At 42.7% G+C, this 18,904-nt stretch overlaps 1 protein-coding gene across 1 annotated transcript in view; it reads left to right on the top strand.

The window, feature by feature from the left end:
• Positions 1-18,904, top strand: part of Pcsk2 (proprotein convertase subtilisin/kexin type 2) — a 240,671-nt gene that overhangs the window by 131,201 nt on the left and 90,566 nt on the right. The window contains exons 3-5 of the mRNA XM_051183273.1: positions 9,133-9,246; positions 11,831-11,939; positions 18,475-18,512. Of these exons, the coding sequence (XP_051039230.1) occupies positions 9,133-9,246; positions 11,831-11,939; positions 18,475-18,512 (261 nt within the window). The remainder of the gene's footprint in view (positions 1-9,132; positions 9,247-11,830; positions 11,940-18,474; positions 18,513-18,904) is intronic.

The following is an 18,904-nucleotide window of genomic DNA, read 5'->3' as shown; positions in this document are numbered from 1 at the left end:
CTCTCCTTCCAAGTGCTGGGATTAAAGGCATGCGCCACCACTCCTGACTCATGGTTCCTTCTCGATGATATAGATTCCATGGATATATTGTTCAGTGTAATTATTGCGGGAACATTTCTAGATGGTTTCCCAGGTCCCAATGAGAGTGTTTCTCCCACTTGAGCCTCACCAGTAAGTTCAGGAGGTCAAGAATCCAATCACCTCTGTGCTGTGACATCAGTCAACAAATTTCTATAAAGAGCCAGAGAGTAAATACTGCAGGCTCTAAGGACATACAGTCTCCTTCGAACATACTCAACTTTGTTATGCAGCATGGAAGCAGCCAGAGAAGATATGTAAACAAAGAAGACTGGCTGGCTTCCAACAAACTTTATTTACAGAAATAAGTTCAAATCTCTACTCTAGATAAAAACATGACACGAAGAATTTGAGAAACCTGCCTCAGAATATGTACAAATCCGAAGCCACTAAGGGCCTGAGCCCAGGTTTTTCCAATTCTCTATCTGGTGCTCAATCACTGAGCCTGTAACACAGTCTTTAGTGCTGTGGAGAAACAGGGCTTTGAGTAAAAATACCATCATCTTCACCCAGCCATGCTTATCACTGCAGGCATGGCATCACCTGGATCCCGAGAATCATCTTTCTCTCCTGTCAAGAATAGGGGTTTGGTGACCCAGCCACATCCCACCTAGCATCTCCCATCTCCTGGTTCACTAAGAGAACTGGAAGACACACATTACGGGGCTGTGCAATGCAGTGTTAGAAGCTATGCTCTCCATGGCCTGCCTCAAGCACCTTCTCAAGTGCCCTGCTGGCTTCACTTCATCTTTCCTGCCCCTAACACTGGTGCCTCCCTGAGGAAGAGGTGCACTAGGCAGTCAGATGTGAGGATGCTAGCCGGTCACTTTTCCGCACAGTTATTTTCCTAGGATCCTTCTGCCCACCGGTGAGGTGATGGAAAACAGTGGTCTGTGTAGCTCAGGTAGGCTCTTTGGAGAGATCCATTGCATATGTGAGCAAAATGTATTATGTTATAGTGGCTTTAGCTTTTTAAACTCTTTTCTGCACTCAGCATATCATTCTGGGCAAGGACAATATTTAGGGACTTCTAGCTTCCATGCCCTATCCCACAGCATACACCAGTCTAGCTAGCCCTTGCTTAACATTTGGCAGAATCTCTGCCACCTCCTAATAGTCTCATTTCCATAAGCCCAGTTCCTCCCATTCACCCACAACTATGGTAATGGGAACAAGAGGGGGTTCAAGCCCATGCTAAGCATAATCCACATGTTCGTGCAGACATCGGAGCTGGGAGTTTATCCTTTAATGGTACCCTCATTGGTTCTCTCTGCATTTTGCTCCAGTGGAAACCTCTTTTGCTTCCTCTCTAATTGCATTGATTTATGTCATGGCATACCTTGTGCACAGAGCTCTGGATGATGGATAGCAGTTTGCTAATATCTTGTCACTGAGATGCAGCGGCTAGAACTATGGTCAGAGGCCCAAAGCCATAGTTTGTTCCCTCAATCGATTGCCTTCATTCTTGCAAGACAGGCAGACCTTTCTAAATGAGGCTAACCAATGCTGTGCACTCAGCCATAATTGTGGCTTAACTCTGTGTTCTTTCAAAAGTTAAGTCATGTGATTTGCACATAATTGGGCTTTCCAAAAGTCACACCTGCCTGCTCAAGGAAGAAATTAACAGTCTTGGCCACCTGCTCCCTCCCTTCCTGAACCTGACCTCTCTCAGCCACATCTCCCCTTCCTGACCCTCTCCACTCTCTAAATCTCTTTGGACTTTGACACCCAAACAGATAAATGGAGCACCAGCAGTTACATGGCCAGTGGGCTGCAGCCGTCTGAATCCACAGCCAGGGAAGTTTAAGCCACAGAAATGGGTGGAAACAAAAGTCAAAGATCAGGGCTTTAGCAGGGATGTTTTGGGGAGCCATGTGCTTGGTTTGGGGGATCTACTCTTTTTTCTTGGCTTGTAGTCAGCCTTCTCAGGGTAACCACTCAACAATCTCTCTGTTTGGACTGCTCTCCCTAATTTCTCTTAAATGAACACACCAGTGTTGTTTAATTAAGCTACAGTCTAATGTCTGCATTTGACCTGTGCCCCTCAAGGGCAAAATCCCAGATATAATCTCATTCTGAGGAACTGGTCATGGTTTCAACATTTGGGTTTAGAGATGGATACCAGGCTGTAACAAGTGCTAACCACCGCTAGTTAGATGTCCATATGATAACCCAAAGGAGTAAAGCTATGGTATCCTGCCCAAAGATAAACAGTGCCTGGCCCCAATTCTTTCAGCGTCCCCCAGATGCTTAAAGCTGACAATTAAAGACCCCGCTATGCCATTGGCATCTCCTTCTAGGAAACACTGACCTTTTTCCTGTCTCCCTGCCACCCACTGCTGTGAAGACACTCCAGAAATGATGTGCTCCCTCTGCCCCAAAAGGGTATCAGTGATGGGGCGAGCCTTCTGACTCCAACTATAATCATGCATCTCCTAAAGGTGAGGGTTCATGCCATCCTGGATGTTCTTGATACAGGGCTGGGCGAGAGATTTGGCATTGCCTTTTTAGTTTGGTTTCAACTTACCAGGAAGAAACAAGCCACCATTCAAACTAATGGCTAGGAAGCTGATGATGTAAATCAAGAGGGCTTTACAAATAAGGTTTCTATGTCCTTTGGGGACTTTTGCAATGTTCTCGTCCCCTACCCGAGCTCTGCATCACCTCTATCTCCACCTGGGTGGTGAGCATAGAAGTCTGTTTATCTGGACGAATGGAGTACTTCTCTCTCCAAATGTAAAGGAAGTCTTCTGAAGTCTTTCAAAGATGTCCATCTCCTGGCCATCCTCTTTGGTTGGATTTGGTTTCAGTTCTTAGCCTTCATTTTGTCAGATACAGTCAAGAGAGAACAGGCAAGGACTGGAACACACAGGCTTCAACCCCAGCTGCCCTTGTGAATCACCCAGAAAACAACTACAGCAACAGGTACACTGGTGCACCCTCTCCAGCCCCCTGTATGTGGTTTGAGCCTTTGGATCTCACCAAATTCCAAGACTGTGCAACCAGAGCTGGGGACCTATGCTGCGCAACTGAAATCAAGCCAAGTGTCATAGAAACAAAAGGGGCTTGGCTAGTCTGAGGGTTTCCATCCAGGATGGGAAGCACAGGACTCAGGGTTCTCTGTGGTTCCTTGCTGACTACTGGACCAAGATCTCTAAGATCCAGACATTCCTGAAGTCCTCATACTCTTACACATTCTGGGAGTGCCATTTGGCACAAACATTCTGGAGGGCATTTAACAGTAATTGCCTTACAAAATTTTAAAATCACCTATTCATTGACCAAGTATTGAAAGACATCACCAACATGTGTGAGCATGCCTAAGTGTACACTCTGTGTGTGAGGATATTCATCACGGCACTGTGCAAGCTTATAGTGCAACAACCTCGTTGGTGGTGTGAGAAAGTTCAGGATACGCTGTGCCAGAGAAGCAAAGCATCAGGTAAAGAATGAAAATAACTGTGCACCTCAAAGACAATCTTGGCCACAGTGAAGCCATTTTAATTTCTGTTTTCCCAGGAATGGGAGGTTAGAGCTTCATTGTATCTTTCAGGACACAATTCAACTCATAACAATTGTAAACAACATAATTCTTTATAGTACATAAAATGACAATGTAACACAGTCAATGTCATGGCCAATAACACAATACTTTATAGTACATAAAATGACAGTGTAACACAATGTCATGGCCAACAAACTGAAGTCTGGGCTAAAGCAGAAGTCATTTATTCAGGTGTGTTTTAAGGAACTACAGGAGACACAGGGTCTCTTAGCTACTGGATAATATTCTGAGGAAAGGAGAAGATGGTAGATTTATGTTATTGTTTGTTATTTGTTTTGTTTTGTTTTGTTTTTTCAGGTGTGTGTGTTTTTTTAATGTGGGACATGAGTGTGTATGTGTGTGTGTTAGTTATTGTTTGTTATTTATTTTGTTTTGTTTTTTCAGGTGTGTTTTTTTTTAAATCTGGGACATGAGTGTGTGTGTGTGTGTGTGTGTGTGTGTGTGTGTGTGTGTGTGTGTGTGTCCACATACCTGTGGGTACCCACAGAGGCCAGAAGAGAGTGTTGGAATCCCTGGAGCTAGAGTTGCAGGTGTTGTAAGTGGCTCACTTGGGTGCTAGGAATTGAACTGAACATGAGTCCTCTGGAAGGTCAGCAAGTGCTCTTAACCACAGTTAAGAGTGGTAGAGTTTTAAAAAGCAAAATCCACTAGCATGCAAGTAATTTTGTACACATTATGACTGATGGAAGCAAATGGTCCGATTTGGAGCCCAAATGTCTGCTGGTGATTGCTGTTTAGCTGCAGATCCTGCAAGAGTAAGTGGCAGCCCAGGATATTGTGGTCCCTGCGGTTTGAGCTGAGATGTGCCTCTGCACTTCAGTGACTTCCCTGACCTATTCTGGTGGCTCAGAACCAAAGTGCTGGCCACCATCTTAAACTCTAAGTTCACAGCATGATTGACAAACCCCAGGACTTAAAATAACCTGGACGTGTGCATTTTAGCTTCTCTTCTTGCATTCACTTCAAGCCAAAACCTTTCTTACCCTGTCAAAGGCAGATGTCCCTTTTACTCCCCTTTCTTCTGGCTCCTCCCAACCCAGCACATTCCATGCTAATTAACAGCTGTTTAATTATCAGCACAGCAGGAAAGTGATCACAGCCCAGTCCTTAGCCAGTTATTTCCCCACTTAAGCTGTCCCAGATTTCTGGAAGGCTGACTGTGCTAAATGCCTTAGGGATAAGCAGTGTGGCTGAATGGAAAGTTCACGGCATTTGGAATCAATCGGTCAATCTGAGTGACTCTGCTGTCCTTTTATATAGTTGGGCAATGGCTTCTGAATCTCCATCAGCTGTGACAATACTCCCCAGTTTTGTTGGAAAGGTGGAAGATAGGGAACATACTTTGTTAACTCTAAAATGTAAGTAAGTGTGTTGGGTTACTTTCTGTTCTGTCCTTGGACTGTCCTTACATGGCACACCCTAGGCACACGAGAAACATCTGTTGCCTGAGAAATTCTGTTGAGAGCCAGAAGGAGAGGGGGTAGGTGGAGTTATTTGCATCCCATATGTGCACACATGACAAAGTAAGGTGTAAAGCTTGAGTCAGAACTGTGGGCTATCCATCACTTCCCTTTCTTTTTAAGAAACAGTTGCAAACACTCCTGCTTTCTCATGTTTTTGCTTGGACATTTGTACATATGGTCAATGGCCCTCTCCGGGGAGGCATTCTAAACCTATGTATCTGAGTTAATTGTGCATTGTATTTTAGTGGCAGGGAAAGCTATGATTAACGTCACTGGGATTGCATCCAAAAGGTGATGGTGGGCATTAAAGGAAATATGCTTAAATCCAAAGGATAGAGAAGGGACAGTGAGTCAGCTTGTCTTTTAGTTATTATGAGGGATATCATTTAAGCACTAGGAAAATATTACCCTGACATTAAAAGATTTATCACACACAGAATTGTAGTATTGAAATCTTCCCCAGAGTTCTTTAAAATGGCTTGCAACCTCATCTCTCTTGTCATGTTTATTTCAGTTACAATAGAAAACAACAAATAGGAGGGAAATAGGGTTGGCACATGACTCTTTACAGGTGTAGAATTAAAATACCATAGCTATGTAGTTGTACATTAAAATTTTTGTAGTAAGACACTCAGGGGAGAAAGAATGCATTGTTTTATCTACAATATGATTACTAATTGTGTAAAATTAAGTATAATTATGAATTAGAACTGAACAAGAACCCAGAAATAAAATCAATAGACTTGCATGAGGGAAAAAAAAAACAAAAACAAAAAAACAAAAACCACTTCTGGGACTATGTACAACATAAGACATCCTGCCAAAGTGCGACTATGATGTTTGTAGAGGATAGGAAGATAGAGATGTAGAGAGCCCCCTTCAGGCTTAAGCTTCCTGAGTTGCAAAGAAGGGTGATGTCCAGGGACTACAGCACCCCAAAGCATCGCTGGTTTCCATTAAAACCTCATTTATGGAATTAAAATTAATTTTATGAAAATGGATTAAACAGTCTTTTCATTAGTGTGCTCCTGGTGTAATTGAGTTTGGAGTGACTGGTGAAGTCATTCCTGCGCTGAACCTCAAATCTGCTATGGACCTTTTGTTCCTAAACTGCTAGGGAAAAAAAACATGTAGATGGGAGTCTTCAGACTTTCCCCTGGCAGTTGATAGCTGCACTTGCTTCCCAAAGATCCTAGGAAGGAAAGTTACTGTTTCACAGAAGTTATTCGTGACAATGAGTTCAACACAAGAATCCTTCAATAGAAGTCAATAAAGGTGTCCCTGTGGTGAGCACTGGGGATAAAGGCTCCCTGTGAGACCAAACTGGGGGAATGAGTTAGTGAATTCAGACTTCTTCCTTCCTAACCTGAAGGGATTCTCAGTTTAAATTTGTTTCATAGTAAAAGGTCTGGGGAAAAGGCACATAGTGATAGTGACTGCCTCTCCAGACTGAGAACCACACATTTGCTTGGACCATTTAATGTCCTTTGTATTGATGAATTCCAACACACACACACACACACACACACACACACTCATGGAGGTGGAGGGCGGGTATGAGAACATCATGTGCTGAACCATTGACTCTGTGCAATATAACTGGCCACAGAACCCAGCTGTGGCGTTCTGGAAGCTACAGACCTGCAGCAGTGAGGCCCCACACGTCCCATAGCTCCTCCAAGCCAGGATCGGGGCACTGAGGCAGGCTCATTGCCCTGGAAAGCCACAGGATTCCAGCAGTGCCCAACAGTCCTCAACAGCTTTCCAGTGTTTCCTCAGTCTACAGGGCAGTCAAGGATGCATTTGGTCAAAAATAAATAAATAATAAAAGGATATATTTGGTCAACTTTGTTTACCTTGCTGCACAGTTTCTTAAATTTTCGCTCTTAAAATCTATTCATGTTTCATCCTATTTAGAGAATGTAAATCTTAGAGGGGATATATGTATAGGAATGTACACATGAATATTCATATACATGTATATATAAATATATATGTGTGTATATATATATATAGCAGGTGTGGGTGTATGTGGGTATGGGTGTGTGTGGGTGAGTGTGTGTAGGTGAGTTGTAATTCACCTTTTTTGGTAGACACGAGCTATGTCAACACTTTTGCCATAAAATAAAAATACAAATCCACCCCATTTTTCCAAGTACTCTGCTATTAGCTACACCATAGCATATGTCACCTTTTAGGAAAAGATCCAAGCACTCAGAGCAACATTGCACAAAGACTTCTTGCTTTTATAGAGAGTTCCTGGTCAAGTTTGCATTTTTCTGTTAAGTGAGCCTTGGTCCTACTGGCCTCCTCTCATCCATACCAATGAGAATTTCTGACTGTGAATAGGAGTAGATTCTGGATCACTTTCACAGAAGAGCTTTCAGGAAGGTACCAGGGGCTCACAGTCAACAGGAGCTTGAAGAATCAGCTTTAGATGGCCTACAATGTGTGCCTATAATAGAGAGAGAGAGAGAGAGAGAGAGAGAGAGAGAGAGAGAGAGTCAGTCCAGTACATGAACTCTGAGGTAAATGGACCCCAAGTCTTCCCTGTCTTTTCCTCAGCTGTCTAAAAATCAGCTGCTAAGAGAGAAGCCAACAAAAGAGGTATCCTGAGACTGAGGAAACCATGGCTGCCATGACAGTGAACTGCCCAGAATTTCACTCCTACTAACATGGAACTCGGGGTGCAGGGAAGTGCCCCCATACATTCTAGGGAGAACTGAGAAAAAGTAAAGAGTGTTAGATCACAAAATCTAATAGAAATAATAATAAATATCAAGTACACACCCTTTTGTGCTGGTCCTTTATCCTTGAGCGAGCTTACAGGTGGCCAGAGTGGCCACAGCAATTCGATGATTAAAGTGACAAATGACTAAGTGAAAAGAAATTCCCTGATTAGAGCCAAGTCTGGTCATGGCCTGGAGTCTGCTTGAACTAACAACTCTCAAATTTCAATTCTACTCAAGAGCTTAGGATTCTGCCTGACTGCCCAAAACTGAGCTATGAGAACAAGGAAAACAGTACAGTCCTTCAGCCTTTTTCCCAGAGCCTATCCCTTGCCTCCTGGAGTCTTGCAGTGGGGCTTGCCTGCTCCTTAGTAGGTGGCTTTGTGTCTGCTGGGATTGTGTTAGCTGATTCTCAAACACGAAGGCTGAAAGTCTTCGGCAACAGAAGCTGTTCAGGTTTCACCCTGGACTGTTCCTCAACCCCCATCCTTTCCTTAACAGAAATGTCCTGTTGTCTTCTTGCATTTCACTTAACGATCCTAGATACCTCGTCTTCCTTAAGAATACTTTCTCCATCCAGTTCTTATTTTAAGTGACTTTGCTTTAAGCTGTTGTTAACCACTAATAGAGGCAGGAGCAAATGCCTGAATTAAGGTACCTTCAAAGTGTCTTTTCTCTTACTTTCAGATAAAGCTTTATGTCGCAAGCTGAGCATGCCCAGAGGGAGCCTGTCTTTGAGTTTGTTCTTTTCAATGTGTGTTTTAGGGCTGTTCACTAAGCATGTGTGTCTATTATCTCTCCTTCCTAAATTATGAACTTAAACTGAGCATACTCAACAATGACTCTTTAACTGAGTGTGCTCAAGAATTGGGCTCACCCCTGTATGAAGATGCAGAGGCTACCTAAATAAAACCCTTTTGGTCCTGGTGGATAAGGGGTTATTGCTTTAAAAGCAACTCCTATGCTTTCCTTGCCTATTGCTGGTAACGACTCTCTCTCCACTCTTTATGTGATGGCTTTGCCTATTTTGACTTTGCACTCACCAACCAGTGAACTGACTCCAGTGATACGTTCACCAGTGTCTGGATGTTCTGTACAGCCACAAATGAATGCTCTCAGACAATAAATGTTTATACAATGAGATCCTACATAGGATAATCTCACTTTTGCTGAAGAAAACAACATGTGCTTGAACACAAACATTGTTTACAATTAAAATCTGAATTTGTGGCAATAAACTCCAGAAGAAGGGTAGTAAGGTTTGTACTTAGGTAATCTATTGGTATTATCATTCCAGGTAAAGATGGCCCTGCAACAAGAAGGATTTGACCGTAAAAAGAGAGGGTATAGGGACATCAATGAGATTGACATCAACATGAATGATCCCCTTTTTACAAAGCAATGGTACCTGGTAAGTTTCTCTACTGTTTATAATGACCCTCACTTTGAAAGATGGACTATTTCTTTGTTATTTCACAGCATGATAGCCAGCATCCAAATCAATGAATGTCTCTATGCATTCCAATAGGCTTGATTTTCTATCTATTACTTCTTATGCATCTTGCCCCCTAAACTTCTACCAACAACTGTTCATGATCACATGGCCCTGGATTCCAAACATGCATACACCTGTATGAGAGTGAAGGCATACAAACTACCTGATAATCAGATCAAATATTTGGGAGAAGTAATCCAGAACACACATTGAATGGTGGAAGGGACAAATTGGAGTCATAGCTACAGCATAAGAATCCAGGATTCCATGTGCGAGGGAACTGAGAAATTATCAAAGGTGGCCCTCCAGCACGGCCTAAAACAATGGCAGTGAACAAGGATTCAGTACACTGAAACCGAGGCTGTATTACGGCAAGTACTTTCTGTAGATACAGTCCATCATGACCCCTGTAGATACAGTCCATCATTTCAACCTATGGGTTGATTGAGCTATGTTTAGAAGATTAGCTGGGTCAAGAGGAATGGCTCAGTGATTAAGAGAATGTACTCTTCTTCCAAACGACCTGAGTTCGGTTCCCAACACCTATGTCAAGCAGCCCACAACTGTCTGGAGCTTCAGCTTCAGTGGATCCCACGCCATTGACCTCTTGAGCACCCACACTCACCTTCATAAACCCACACATATGCACATAATAAAAAGTAATAAAAATAAATCATTTTTAAAGGAGATCAGTAACTCCAAATCAACCTAAGTTGAAGAGCACACTATAAATGACTGACTCAAAATGTGAGCAATGTCTTGCTTTATGTAGGATTAAAAGATGATGAGCAAGGTAGAAAATTAAATGGCATAGACTACTACACCATAGGGATGCATCCCAGTTTCTCTCCTCAGGCTTCAATATTTGGCTATGCCTTATGTTTTTGGACATAGAATTCTGAAGGTTTTGGCAATTGAATGAGCTTATGTGTGTTAATCAGGATGGGGTAGGTATGTTGCAATAACAAATAACCCCCAAATCACAATTGTTTCTTAAAACCAATGGTTTTGTTTTGTTGTGTTGTGTTATCTGAGCTCCATCCTAAATGCCTCCACAGCACCTCATCAAGGAAAAGGAACAAACTAAACACAGCTCTTGAAACTTATGCCTAGGTGTGACAAATAGCACATGAGCTCACATTGTACTGGCTGAAACCAGTTACATAACCATTCTAAATGAGAAATGGGGAAGATGAAGTAAAGAGGGGTATAATTAAAGTATGCCTGGAAGGAAAAGAGTAGCAACTTTTGTGAAGCATATTCATGGCACTAATGATATTCCAATAATGCCTTAGTAACAAATGCCAGAACAGCCTCTGGTCATGGTGGGCCTTCGTCAGCACCCACTCCAAATTCACTATTTCTTTATATGCCATCGTTGAGAAAGTCTGTAGAGACCATATAGACCATATATGCATGGAAAAAGGCTAGTGAGTATATTAATATGAATCGTTCCTTCATCTTCCATTTTTTATGTTTATGGTTGTGAGTTGGAATGATAGCTTAGGCAATAAAATACTGGTTATGTAAGCATGAGGATCAGAGTTCAATTCCCAGAAACCATAAGAAAAACACCTGTAATGGTGCTTATAAATGGTGGTGTGCATTTGTAATTCCAGAACTAAGGAGTCAGAGATAGGAAGACCCTTTGGGCTCATTGACTAGCTATCCCAGCCTACTTGGCAAGCCCTCAGCTGTCTCAAAACATAAAATGGTCACCAGGGAACAATACTCAAAGATGACCGTTAACCTCCACACACATGTGCATACACACAATTATGCTGTGCACACGCATGCATCCATGTGGACACAGGCATGAATGCACACAAAAACCAAGGAGGACTTTAATTTTCTGTATTAAAACATACAGAAGACTGGAGAACAGTCACCTATCTTGAGTTGAGTTCAACAAGTATTTTAGAAAAAGATTTGTTGTGGTGGTACTAAAATTCCCAAGGTAAAGAATTTCCTGCAAAAAGAAAGGTTATTGTCATTTAGTTTAAAAAAAGAAAGAAAGAAAGAAAAACTTTATTCAGTGAGAACCCAAGATAATATGGTAAGTTCAAAACATAAGTTACACAGAGCTTTGTCAGCAAATGTTTCATTCCCTATTTGAAGGGTTTGTTGTGATGGCCTCTCCAAGATCATTATTTAAGATGATTTAAATTTTCTGTGTGGTGCCAGGAATTAAAGCTTTGTGTGTGCTAGGCAATGATTTTACCTATTCCTATTCTTTTAAATTGAGTTTAAAGACGGCAATGTAGTTTTGAGATAAGGGCATTAGAGCACTTTCACTCTTCACATAAAACAGAAAAAGCAGTTGTTTATGTGAAACAAATAGAAAATGAAGCTTCTAAGGGGTAAAGTAAGCCAACCTAAAGCATATTTCATGAAGGATGTAGACTTATGCTGGCCAGGTAGACCACGTCTGGCAACCAAGTGCCACCATTTGTCATAGCATCATACCAATCGGATTCTCTGCTTTGAATTCCTCTACCAGTTCAACACTGGGCAAGCTGATGGCACCCCTGGGCTAGACTTGAACGTGGCTGAAGCCTGGGAGCTGGGATACACGGGGAAAGGAGTAACCATTGGAATTATGGATGATGGTGAGTATCTCATAGCCCTCTAGTCATTTGCATGCCTCTAGTATGGAAAGATTTGTGTTTGATGGAGACTAGTCAAGCAATTAGCAACTTTGATGCTGGACCTGATGGCTGTACCACACCTTGACAAAATTCGCCCCCTTGTTGCTTGAAGTGATGAATAAGAAGCTAAAGAAAGCAGTCTGTCCTTGACTTGCTTTCTTATTAACTTGATCCTTACCACTTGCCTGGAATGTCTTTCTAAACCCATATATGTTTGCCTCTTCTGTTCCTCTAGATCCACAGTGTACAGTGTTATAACCACTGACTATTCATGGCCACTCAAAGTTAATTAAAGTTCACAGCAACTTAAAATTCAGTTCTTCACAACAGCTCCATTTCACATTTTAGTGTTTTGTTTTTCACACTATAGGGGATTAAACCCAGGACCTTGCACCCATGCTAGGCAGTTGCTCTACCACTCCGCTATATTTTCAGCTTCCTTGTTTTAGGCAGCCACATGGGCTATCACTGTTTACAGTAATCACAGAAAGTTCTGTCTGAGAGTGTGGCTTTGGGTCCCTGACAAGATTGAGGTTTAGAAAATTTGGCTTTAAGGCTACTTTCAAAATGAGCCCCTGTCAGGCAGTCTTTGATAATGGTTCTATCATTGACAGCTCCTTATGTTATGCTGCTATGCAGGCTAGAGATCTAGAGATTTCAGAGTTTTGTGACTTAGTGTTTTTCTAACTGTGTATGGCCTTGGCTCTGGTGAACTCCTGCAGCATCACTACCCCACAGTCATTTTGCTGGGATGTCCCTCTGTCCCTGTCCCTGTCTCCCCCTGTCTTCCCCGCCCCCCCCCCCCCGCACTCCACTCACTACCCCCTCCACTTGGTCAGCTCACTGGGTCTTCCACTAGAAGTCCCACTGTGCTTTAATTGCCTCCAAAGCCTACATAGCAATGAAACAATGGAGCCTCTCCCTTCTGAACATCCTCAAAGAACACTGTTGACTAAAAGCAAGCCTTTGAAGCAGAATTGATGGAGAAAACAGGGAGGCCAGCCTGCTCCAGATCTGTTCTGTCTTTGTGGGAGCTCATTAAACAACAATGTGAAACAATGGCTCCATAAGCCTCTGATGTGTGAGATGTTTTGAAGTGGATGTAAAAGCCTTCCCTAGTGCTGAGAGCTTTCCCTGGAAGAAAGGAACTGTGTGAAGAGATGTCAAAGCTTCTGCACATTTTTTTTTTCCTTCTGGAGCAGCTAGGACCAGATCACTCAGAAAAAGAGGCATAGTGTAAGTGGCCCATTTGGGTGTCCTATACTGTAAATAAAGAGGCCACCTTAAATGTGTCACAACAGTGATAACAGACACAGTGCCCATCTACTTTCTCACAGCACTACAGATGCCAGTTACAGTTTCTGTCCATAGCCTCCTTGAATGACACACAAACCATCCCTTCCAAGGATGGCAAACGAGAAGATGCCTCAGACTGAGAGGCAAAACCCTTTAGAAAGTCCCACAAGGATTTCCTGTTTGATCTTAGTTCTGTAGATAAGTGGGATTTGGAATTCACCATAAGGTGAACTCACTATCTCTCAATTAAAATCCCTGATTGCGCTATTGTTTGGGTCACATCTGCTATAAAACAAACCACCTAGATAACTTTCGTAAAGCTGCTGTGTCTTACAGCTCTGTGAGATGATGGACTCTGCTGGGTTGTTTTGTTGTTGTCTCTAAAGAAATTAAAAAGATATATATATGTGTGTTCCACCAGGGAGGGTGGCTCAGTCAGTAAAGCATGAAGACCCATGTAAAAGCTGAATGAGGCAATATCACAGCACTAGGGATCAAGGTCAGGCAGCAGAGACTGGCAGATCCCTAGAGCTCACCAGTAAGTCAGCCTACTTGAGTCAGTGAGCTTGGAGTTCAGTGAGAGACCTTGCCTCAAAGAATAAGGTGGAGAGCAACTGAGGAAGACATCTGACATCTACCTCTGGCCTCTACATGTACACACACATGCAACACACAAAGAGCACATGTTCTGAATGTTCTACTTTAAGGGATAATCAAATACACAGGAACATTAAAATGCTACCTACCAGGTTATCGCTTTCACTTAAATCATTCTTTTATTGATTAACAAAACATGTCTTTCATCCTTCACAGTTTTACCATTAGTTTTTGATGGGGGATGGACAGGCAGGATGTAGCCAGGCGGGAAGTATAGATGGAGCTACCAGACCTGGTGACCGATAAGAAGAGGAAGGTAGAGAGTGAGCCGCCAGAGAGAGGTCGTGTAGCTGCCAAGGAAGTAGACCATGTGGAAATACATAGATTATTAGATATTAGTTAATAATTAAGAGAGAGCTAGCCAGTAAGAAGGCAAAACAGTTTATAATTAACAGAAGCCTCTGTGTGTTCATTTGGGACTAAACGGCTGCAGGACCAGGCAGGACAGGAACTTCTGTTTACAAGTACTTTCTTTCTCAAGCCCAAGTCTGCAACCACCCTAACAACATTCTTTCTCTTAACCTACTTAAAGATTCTTTAATATAATTACATTAAATGTATCATACTGAAATCTAATCCCCTCCTGGTCTTATCTCCTAGCCTTTGTATTTCCCTTCACAGAGAAAAGATTATCAACCCTTAAACAAAGTCCACTCTCAGAACATGGAATTGTGTTTTTAAAACTGACTTCCCATGTTAAAGGCATGCTCTTTGTGTGTGGTGAAAGATGGCAGTGTTTAGCTTAACATTTGTTACAAAAACTTTTGCCTAACAATGTTAAATAATTTCAACAAATATATATAATTTCATCTCAACACAAATTTTAACATCAAGCCAATTTCTAAGTGTTGTTTTTTGTTTCTCTGCTAAAATTATTCCAGTGATGTGATAGATTATTGTATTGGCTACTTCTCTGTTGTTACATCAAACACCCCGACAAAAAGTAAGATAGGGAAGAAAGTGTTTATGGTCGCTTACAGACCCAGAGGTAAGACAGTGTACCATGGCAGGGAAGACAGGAAGAGAGAGAAGCCCACCGAGGCCATCAGGAAGGTGACTGATCACATTTCATCCCTTTCAGGATGCAGAGAGAGAAATAATAGGAAATGGGACTACAATATGAACCTCAAAGTCCGCCTTCGGTTATGCACTTCCTCCAGTGAGACCCCACCCCCTAAAGGTTCAACAACCTTCCCAAATAGCTAGGAATCAAGAGTTCACAGGCATAAGACTGTGGGGATAATTTTATATTCAGGCCACAAATTCCTACCCCTAAGCCCCATAGTCTCAAGACTGTCTCATAATACAAAAATGAATTTAGTCCAATTTCAAAAGGTAAGACTCTTACTGTAAACCCCCTGTAAAATCAAACCACAAATTATATACTTCCAACATATAGAATATTCATTCCTGATCCAAAAAGAAGGACTTGGGACATGGTGAGGAAATATTAGACAAAAAACTAGACAGGCACCAGCAAGATCAACAGTAAACCCTGTAACATCATGTCTGGCATGTGGGGCTTCAGTTTCAAAGAGCATAGGTGGCTCACCCTTCTGACTTTGCTACTTATCATGTATCTCCCTTTCAGGCTGGTTCTACTCCCGGAATGCAGCCCTCCTTAGCAGATATCCCATAGCTCTGGCCCCTCCCACACCTTGGAATCTCCATCAAAACCCAAGCTTCATCTTCACAGTTTAACAGAACAGGGCCTCCTCACAGGGACTCCAAGTTTAACACACATTGCCTAGCCACAGTAGCAATCTGGAACACAGAGTAAAATGTGACCCCAGTCTTCCGTCTTCCACCTTTCATGCTTCCAGAACCAGTACAATATGAAGAACACTGCCGAGTTCTGCTACCGTCTTGGACAGTGTCTGGCTCCCTGGAAACAGGGTTGTAGCATTTCTGTACTAGGACAGACACTGATGAAATTCTCTCCGGGCATTTGCTTTCTAGCACCAAGAAACTAGGAGTCTCCTCCTTTCAGAGGATGGATGGGCCTTGCCCTTAGGGCATCTTTCCTGTCATTTCAGTTCCCAGCAGGAAGTCTGACAATGGCAGGAAGCCTTTTAACAGCACAGTCTTTTTCTGTGTGTGCCTGGGCTGCAACCTCAAGCTTTCTGGAGCTCCCTTCTCCCCATTGTGGATCTTAAATCAGTAATAAGCATTCCACAGACTCAATGTTATTCTGTCTTGAAGTTTCCTCCACCAGAGAAATTAGTCCATTTCTAATTCAGCCTCATGCAAATTCTCAGGACACAGGCAGAATGCAGCCAGATTCTTTCAGGAAATGTCACATGAATGGCCTCTAACCCAGATGCTAATAAAATCCGTGTTCCCTCTAAAACTTTATGAGCTGTCCATGGCTTATCACTTCTTTCCTCAAAGAATGACCCATTAATTTCTGTCCACAGCACTTAAATTTTCTAGCCTGAAGTTCCAAAGTCTATCACTATTCAAAAACAAACAAACAACAACAACAACAAAAACAGCATAATCAGGTCTATCACAGCAACAACCCCACCTCGCTGAGACCAATTTTTATATTAGTTGTTTTATTGATGTAATAAAATGCTCTCACAAAAAGCAAGTTGGAAAAGGGGGCAGGGAGATTATTGTTCTGGCTTACAGTTCCAGAAGAAGTCATGGTAACGGCATGGTAAGAGGAGCATGAGGCCAGCCTGGCAGTTGGGAAACAGGCTGGTGGTATCTCACCTCGCGCAGGAGGCAGAGAGAAAGAACATGATTTAAAAAAAAAAAAACCTCAAAGCCTACTTTCAGCCACACACTTCCTCCAGTGACACTCTACCTCCTAAAGGTTCCGTAACCTTCCCAAGCAGGGCCACCAGCCAGGAACCAGATGTTCAGACATGGACCTGGAGGGGACATTTCACATTCAAACCACAACAAGATTTCTAACGATAATAATAGGAATTCATTAGCATGCTTGCTATAAGCCAAACACTTCCATGAACTGTTTCTAATCTTTAAAATGTCTCTTCGTCCCATTTCAAAAATGACAAAGCCAAAGCTCAGAGGTATTAAGTTATTTGATAAAAATCCACATCAGGGTTACAGCATCCGGCCCTTGAAAGGAACTGGATCTGATTATATCAATGCATGCATTCATCCTGACCCTGAAGGTCGCTTTTATTCTACAGATTTTTGTCAGGAAAGTAGAAAGAGAAGGCATCATGCCCATGAGTGACAAATGACTAGCTCTAGTCTCACATCATTGTTCAGTGACTCTCAGCCCAGAAATTATTAGTGTGACCTCAGGGAAAAAAAATGTAAGTTTAAGTTTCCTTTTGGAATACATGCATCCTAATTTAAAAGGCTTGGTATTTTTCCCCACCACAAAGCTTAAGATGGTAGCATAGCTTCAGTAATGGTGGCACAGTCTCAGTATGAATGGGGCAAAGATGCCAGCAGAAGGTGCTTAATGGTACTTATAAGTCTAGGATAGTAATTAAATGCACCTGCGGCTAGGCTAGAGTTACCATATACATGGACTTGTTTGAGCCCTGTCCTTGCCCCACCTCCAATTGTTCAAGAAGGACACAATCACAGCTTCTGTGAAGTCATACTGCTGGTTATCATGGAGGTTAGGAGTCAAACTATATATACTCTTAGACTCCAAACACCTCCATTCATAATCATGACCGTGTGTAGTTTCAGGGCCCTGCTCTGTTGCTGTTTCCCCCACCTGTCATATGCACAGGTACAGCATATGCTGACACTACAGTCCTGCAGACCTGGATGAGAGCTTTGCAATTGCCCCTGGGTTTCTACAGTGAGTTCTGAGGTCAAAATGACTGATTGAATGCAACAGCGTCGATAGGCCAAAATTCTACCCTAGAAATGACTCCTGGGCGCAGAACAGGCCTCAGCTCCATTGCAAGCACAGAACTCCAGCTGAGGGAATTGGAGCCTTTGGCTCTCCAGAAAGGCACTTTCTGGGGAACTAGCACCAGCTCCCAGCTGACAACACCTCACTAGAAACCACTAGCTTTCTCCTAATGGCTTTTCTCGCCCGGCCGTGTACCTCTTATTTCCATGCAGGAGTGTGCTCTTCTAATCCACGGTTCTCCGTGCCCTGTTAAATAATCATCACTTTTCCTCCCTGGGGCTAGTGTCATTTCAGAGGAGAAGCTAGTTGATGCTTTAGAAATGTCAGGATTTCTACAAATCTCTTTTACATCGCCGCTGTGATGAGCCATCCATCTCACAGTCACTAAGCCCCTGACTGCTGACATTTATCCAGAAGCATTATCCATGGGCCCAGAGCTCTAATTGGTTTCACTGCTCTTCAGTGTGTCTGGGGGCCTCTGTCTCTCCACCAAAAAAGTGATACAACCCTCCCTGACACAGAAAGGGAAGGCAAAGCAAAGGGTTCAGGATGAGCATCCTCTCCTCCACCCCCAGCTCCCCCAAGTCTCCTGAGCCATCATCCCTGCAAGGAGCATCCATTCCCGGGCTGCTCTCTTGGAAACACAGCGACAGGTATTAACCTTCCACTCCTGTGTTATCTTTTTCGTAGGAATCGACTATCTCCATCCAGACCTGGCCTACAACTATGTAAGTACAAGCTGATTTTTAGGTATGGGGAATGTGTGCTTTTAAGGATAAGCAATCTGCTGCATCATCTGGTTTTCAGAAACACACTCAAAAAGTATACACAATATGCATGCAGAGAATCAATACCCACACCCAGGAGCACATGCATGCCCAATGCAGAAACAACCTCTCTCTCTCTCTCTCTCTCTCTCTCTCTCTCTCTCTCTCTCTCTCTCTCTCTCACACACACACACACACACACACATACATACACACACTCGCTCACAACTCAGATATTCATGTGAACACAGAATAACACCCACATTTTCCAATGTGCACACTTGTGTGCTCACACACACTGAATCAACCCATCTTGTTAGAGCTGTTGCTCAGATATAGGAGCTGGTCAAATG

Source organism: Phodopus roborovskii, unplaced genomic scaffold, assembly GCF_943737965.1.
Source record: "Phodopus roborovskii unplaced genomic scaffold, PHOROB, whole genome shotgun sequence".
Taxonomy (NCBI): domain Eukaryota; kingdom Metazoa; phylum Chordata; class Mammalia; order Rodentia; family Cricetidae; genus Phodopus; species Phodopus roborovskii.
The sequence above is the reverse complement of the archived record's forward strand: the minus strand, read 5'-3'. Positions and strand labels throughout refer to the sequence as shown.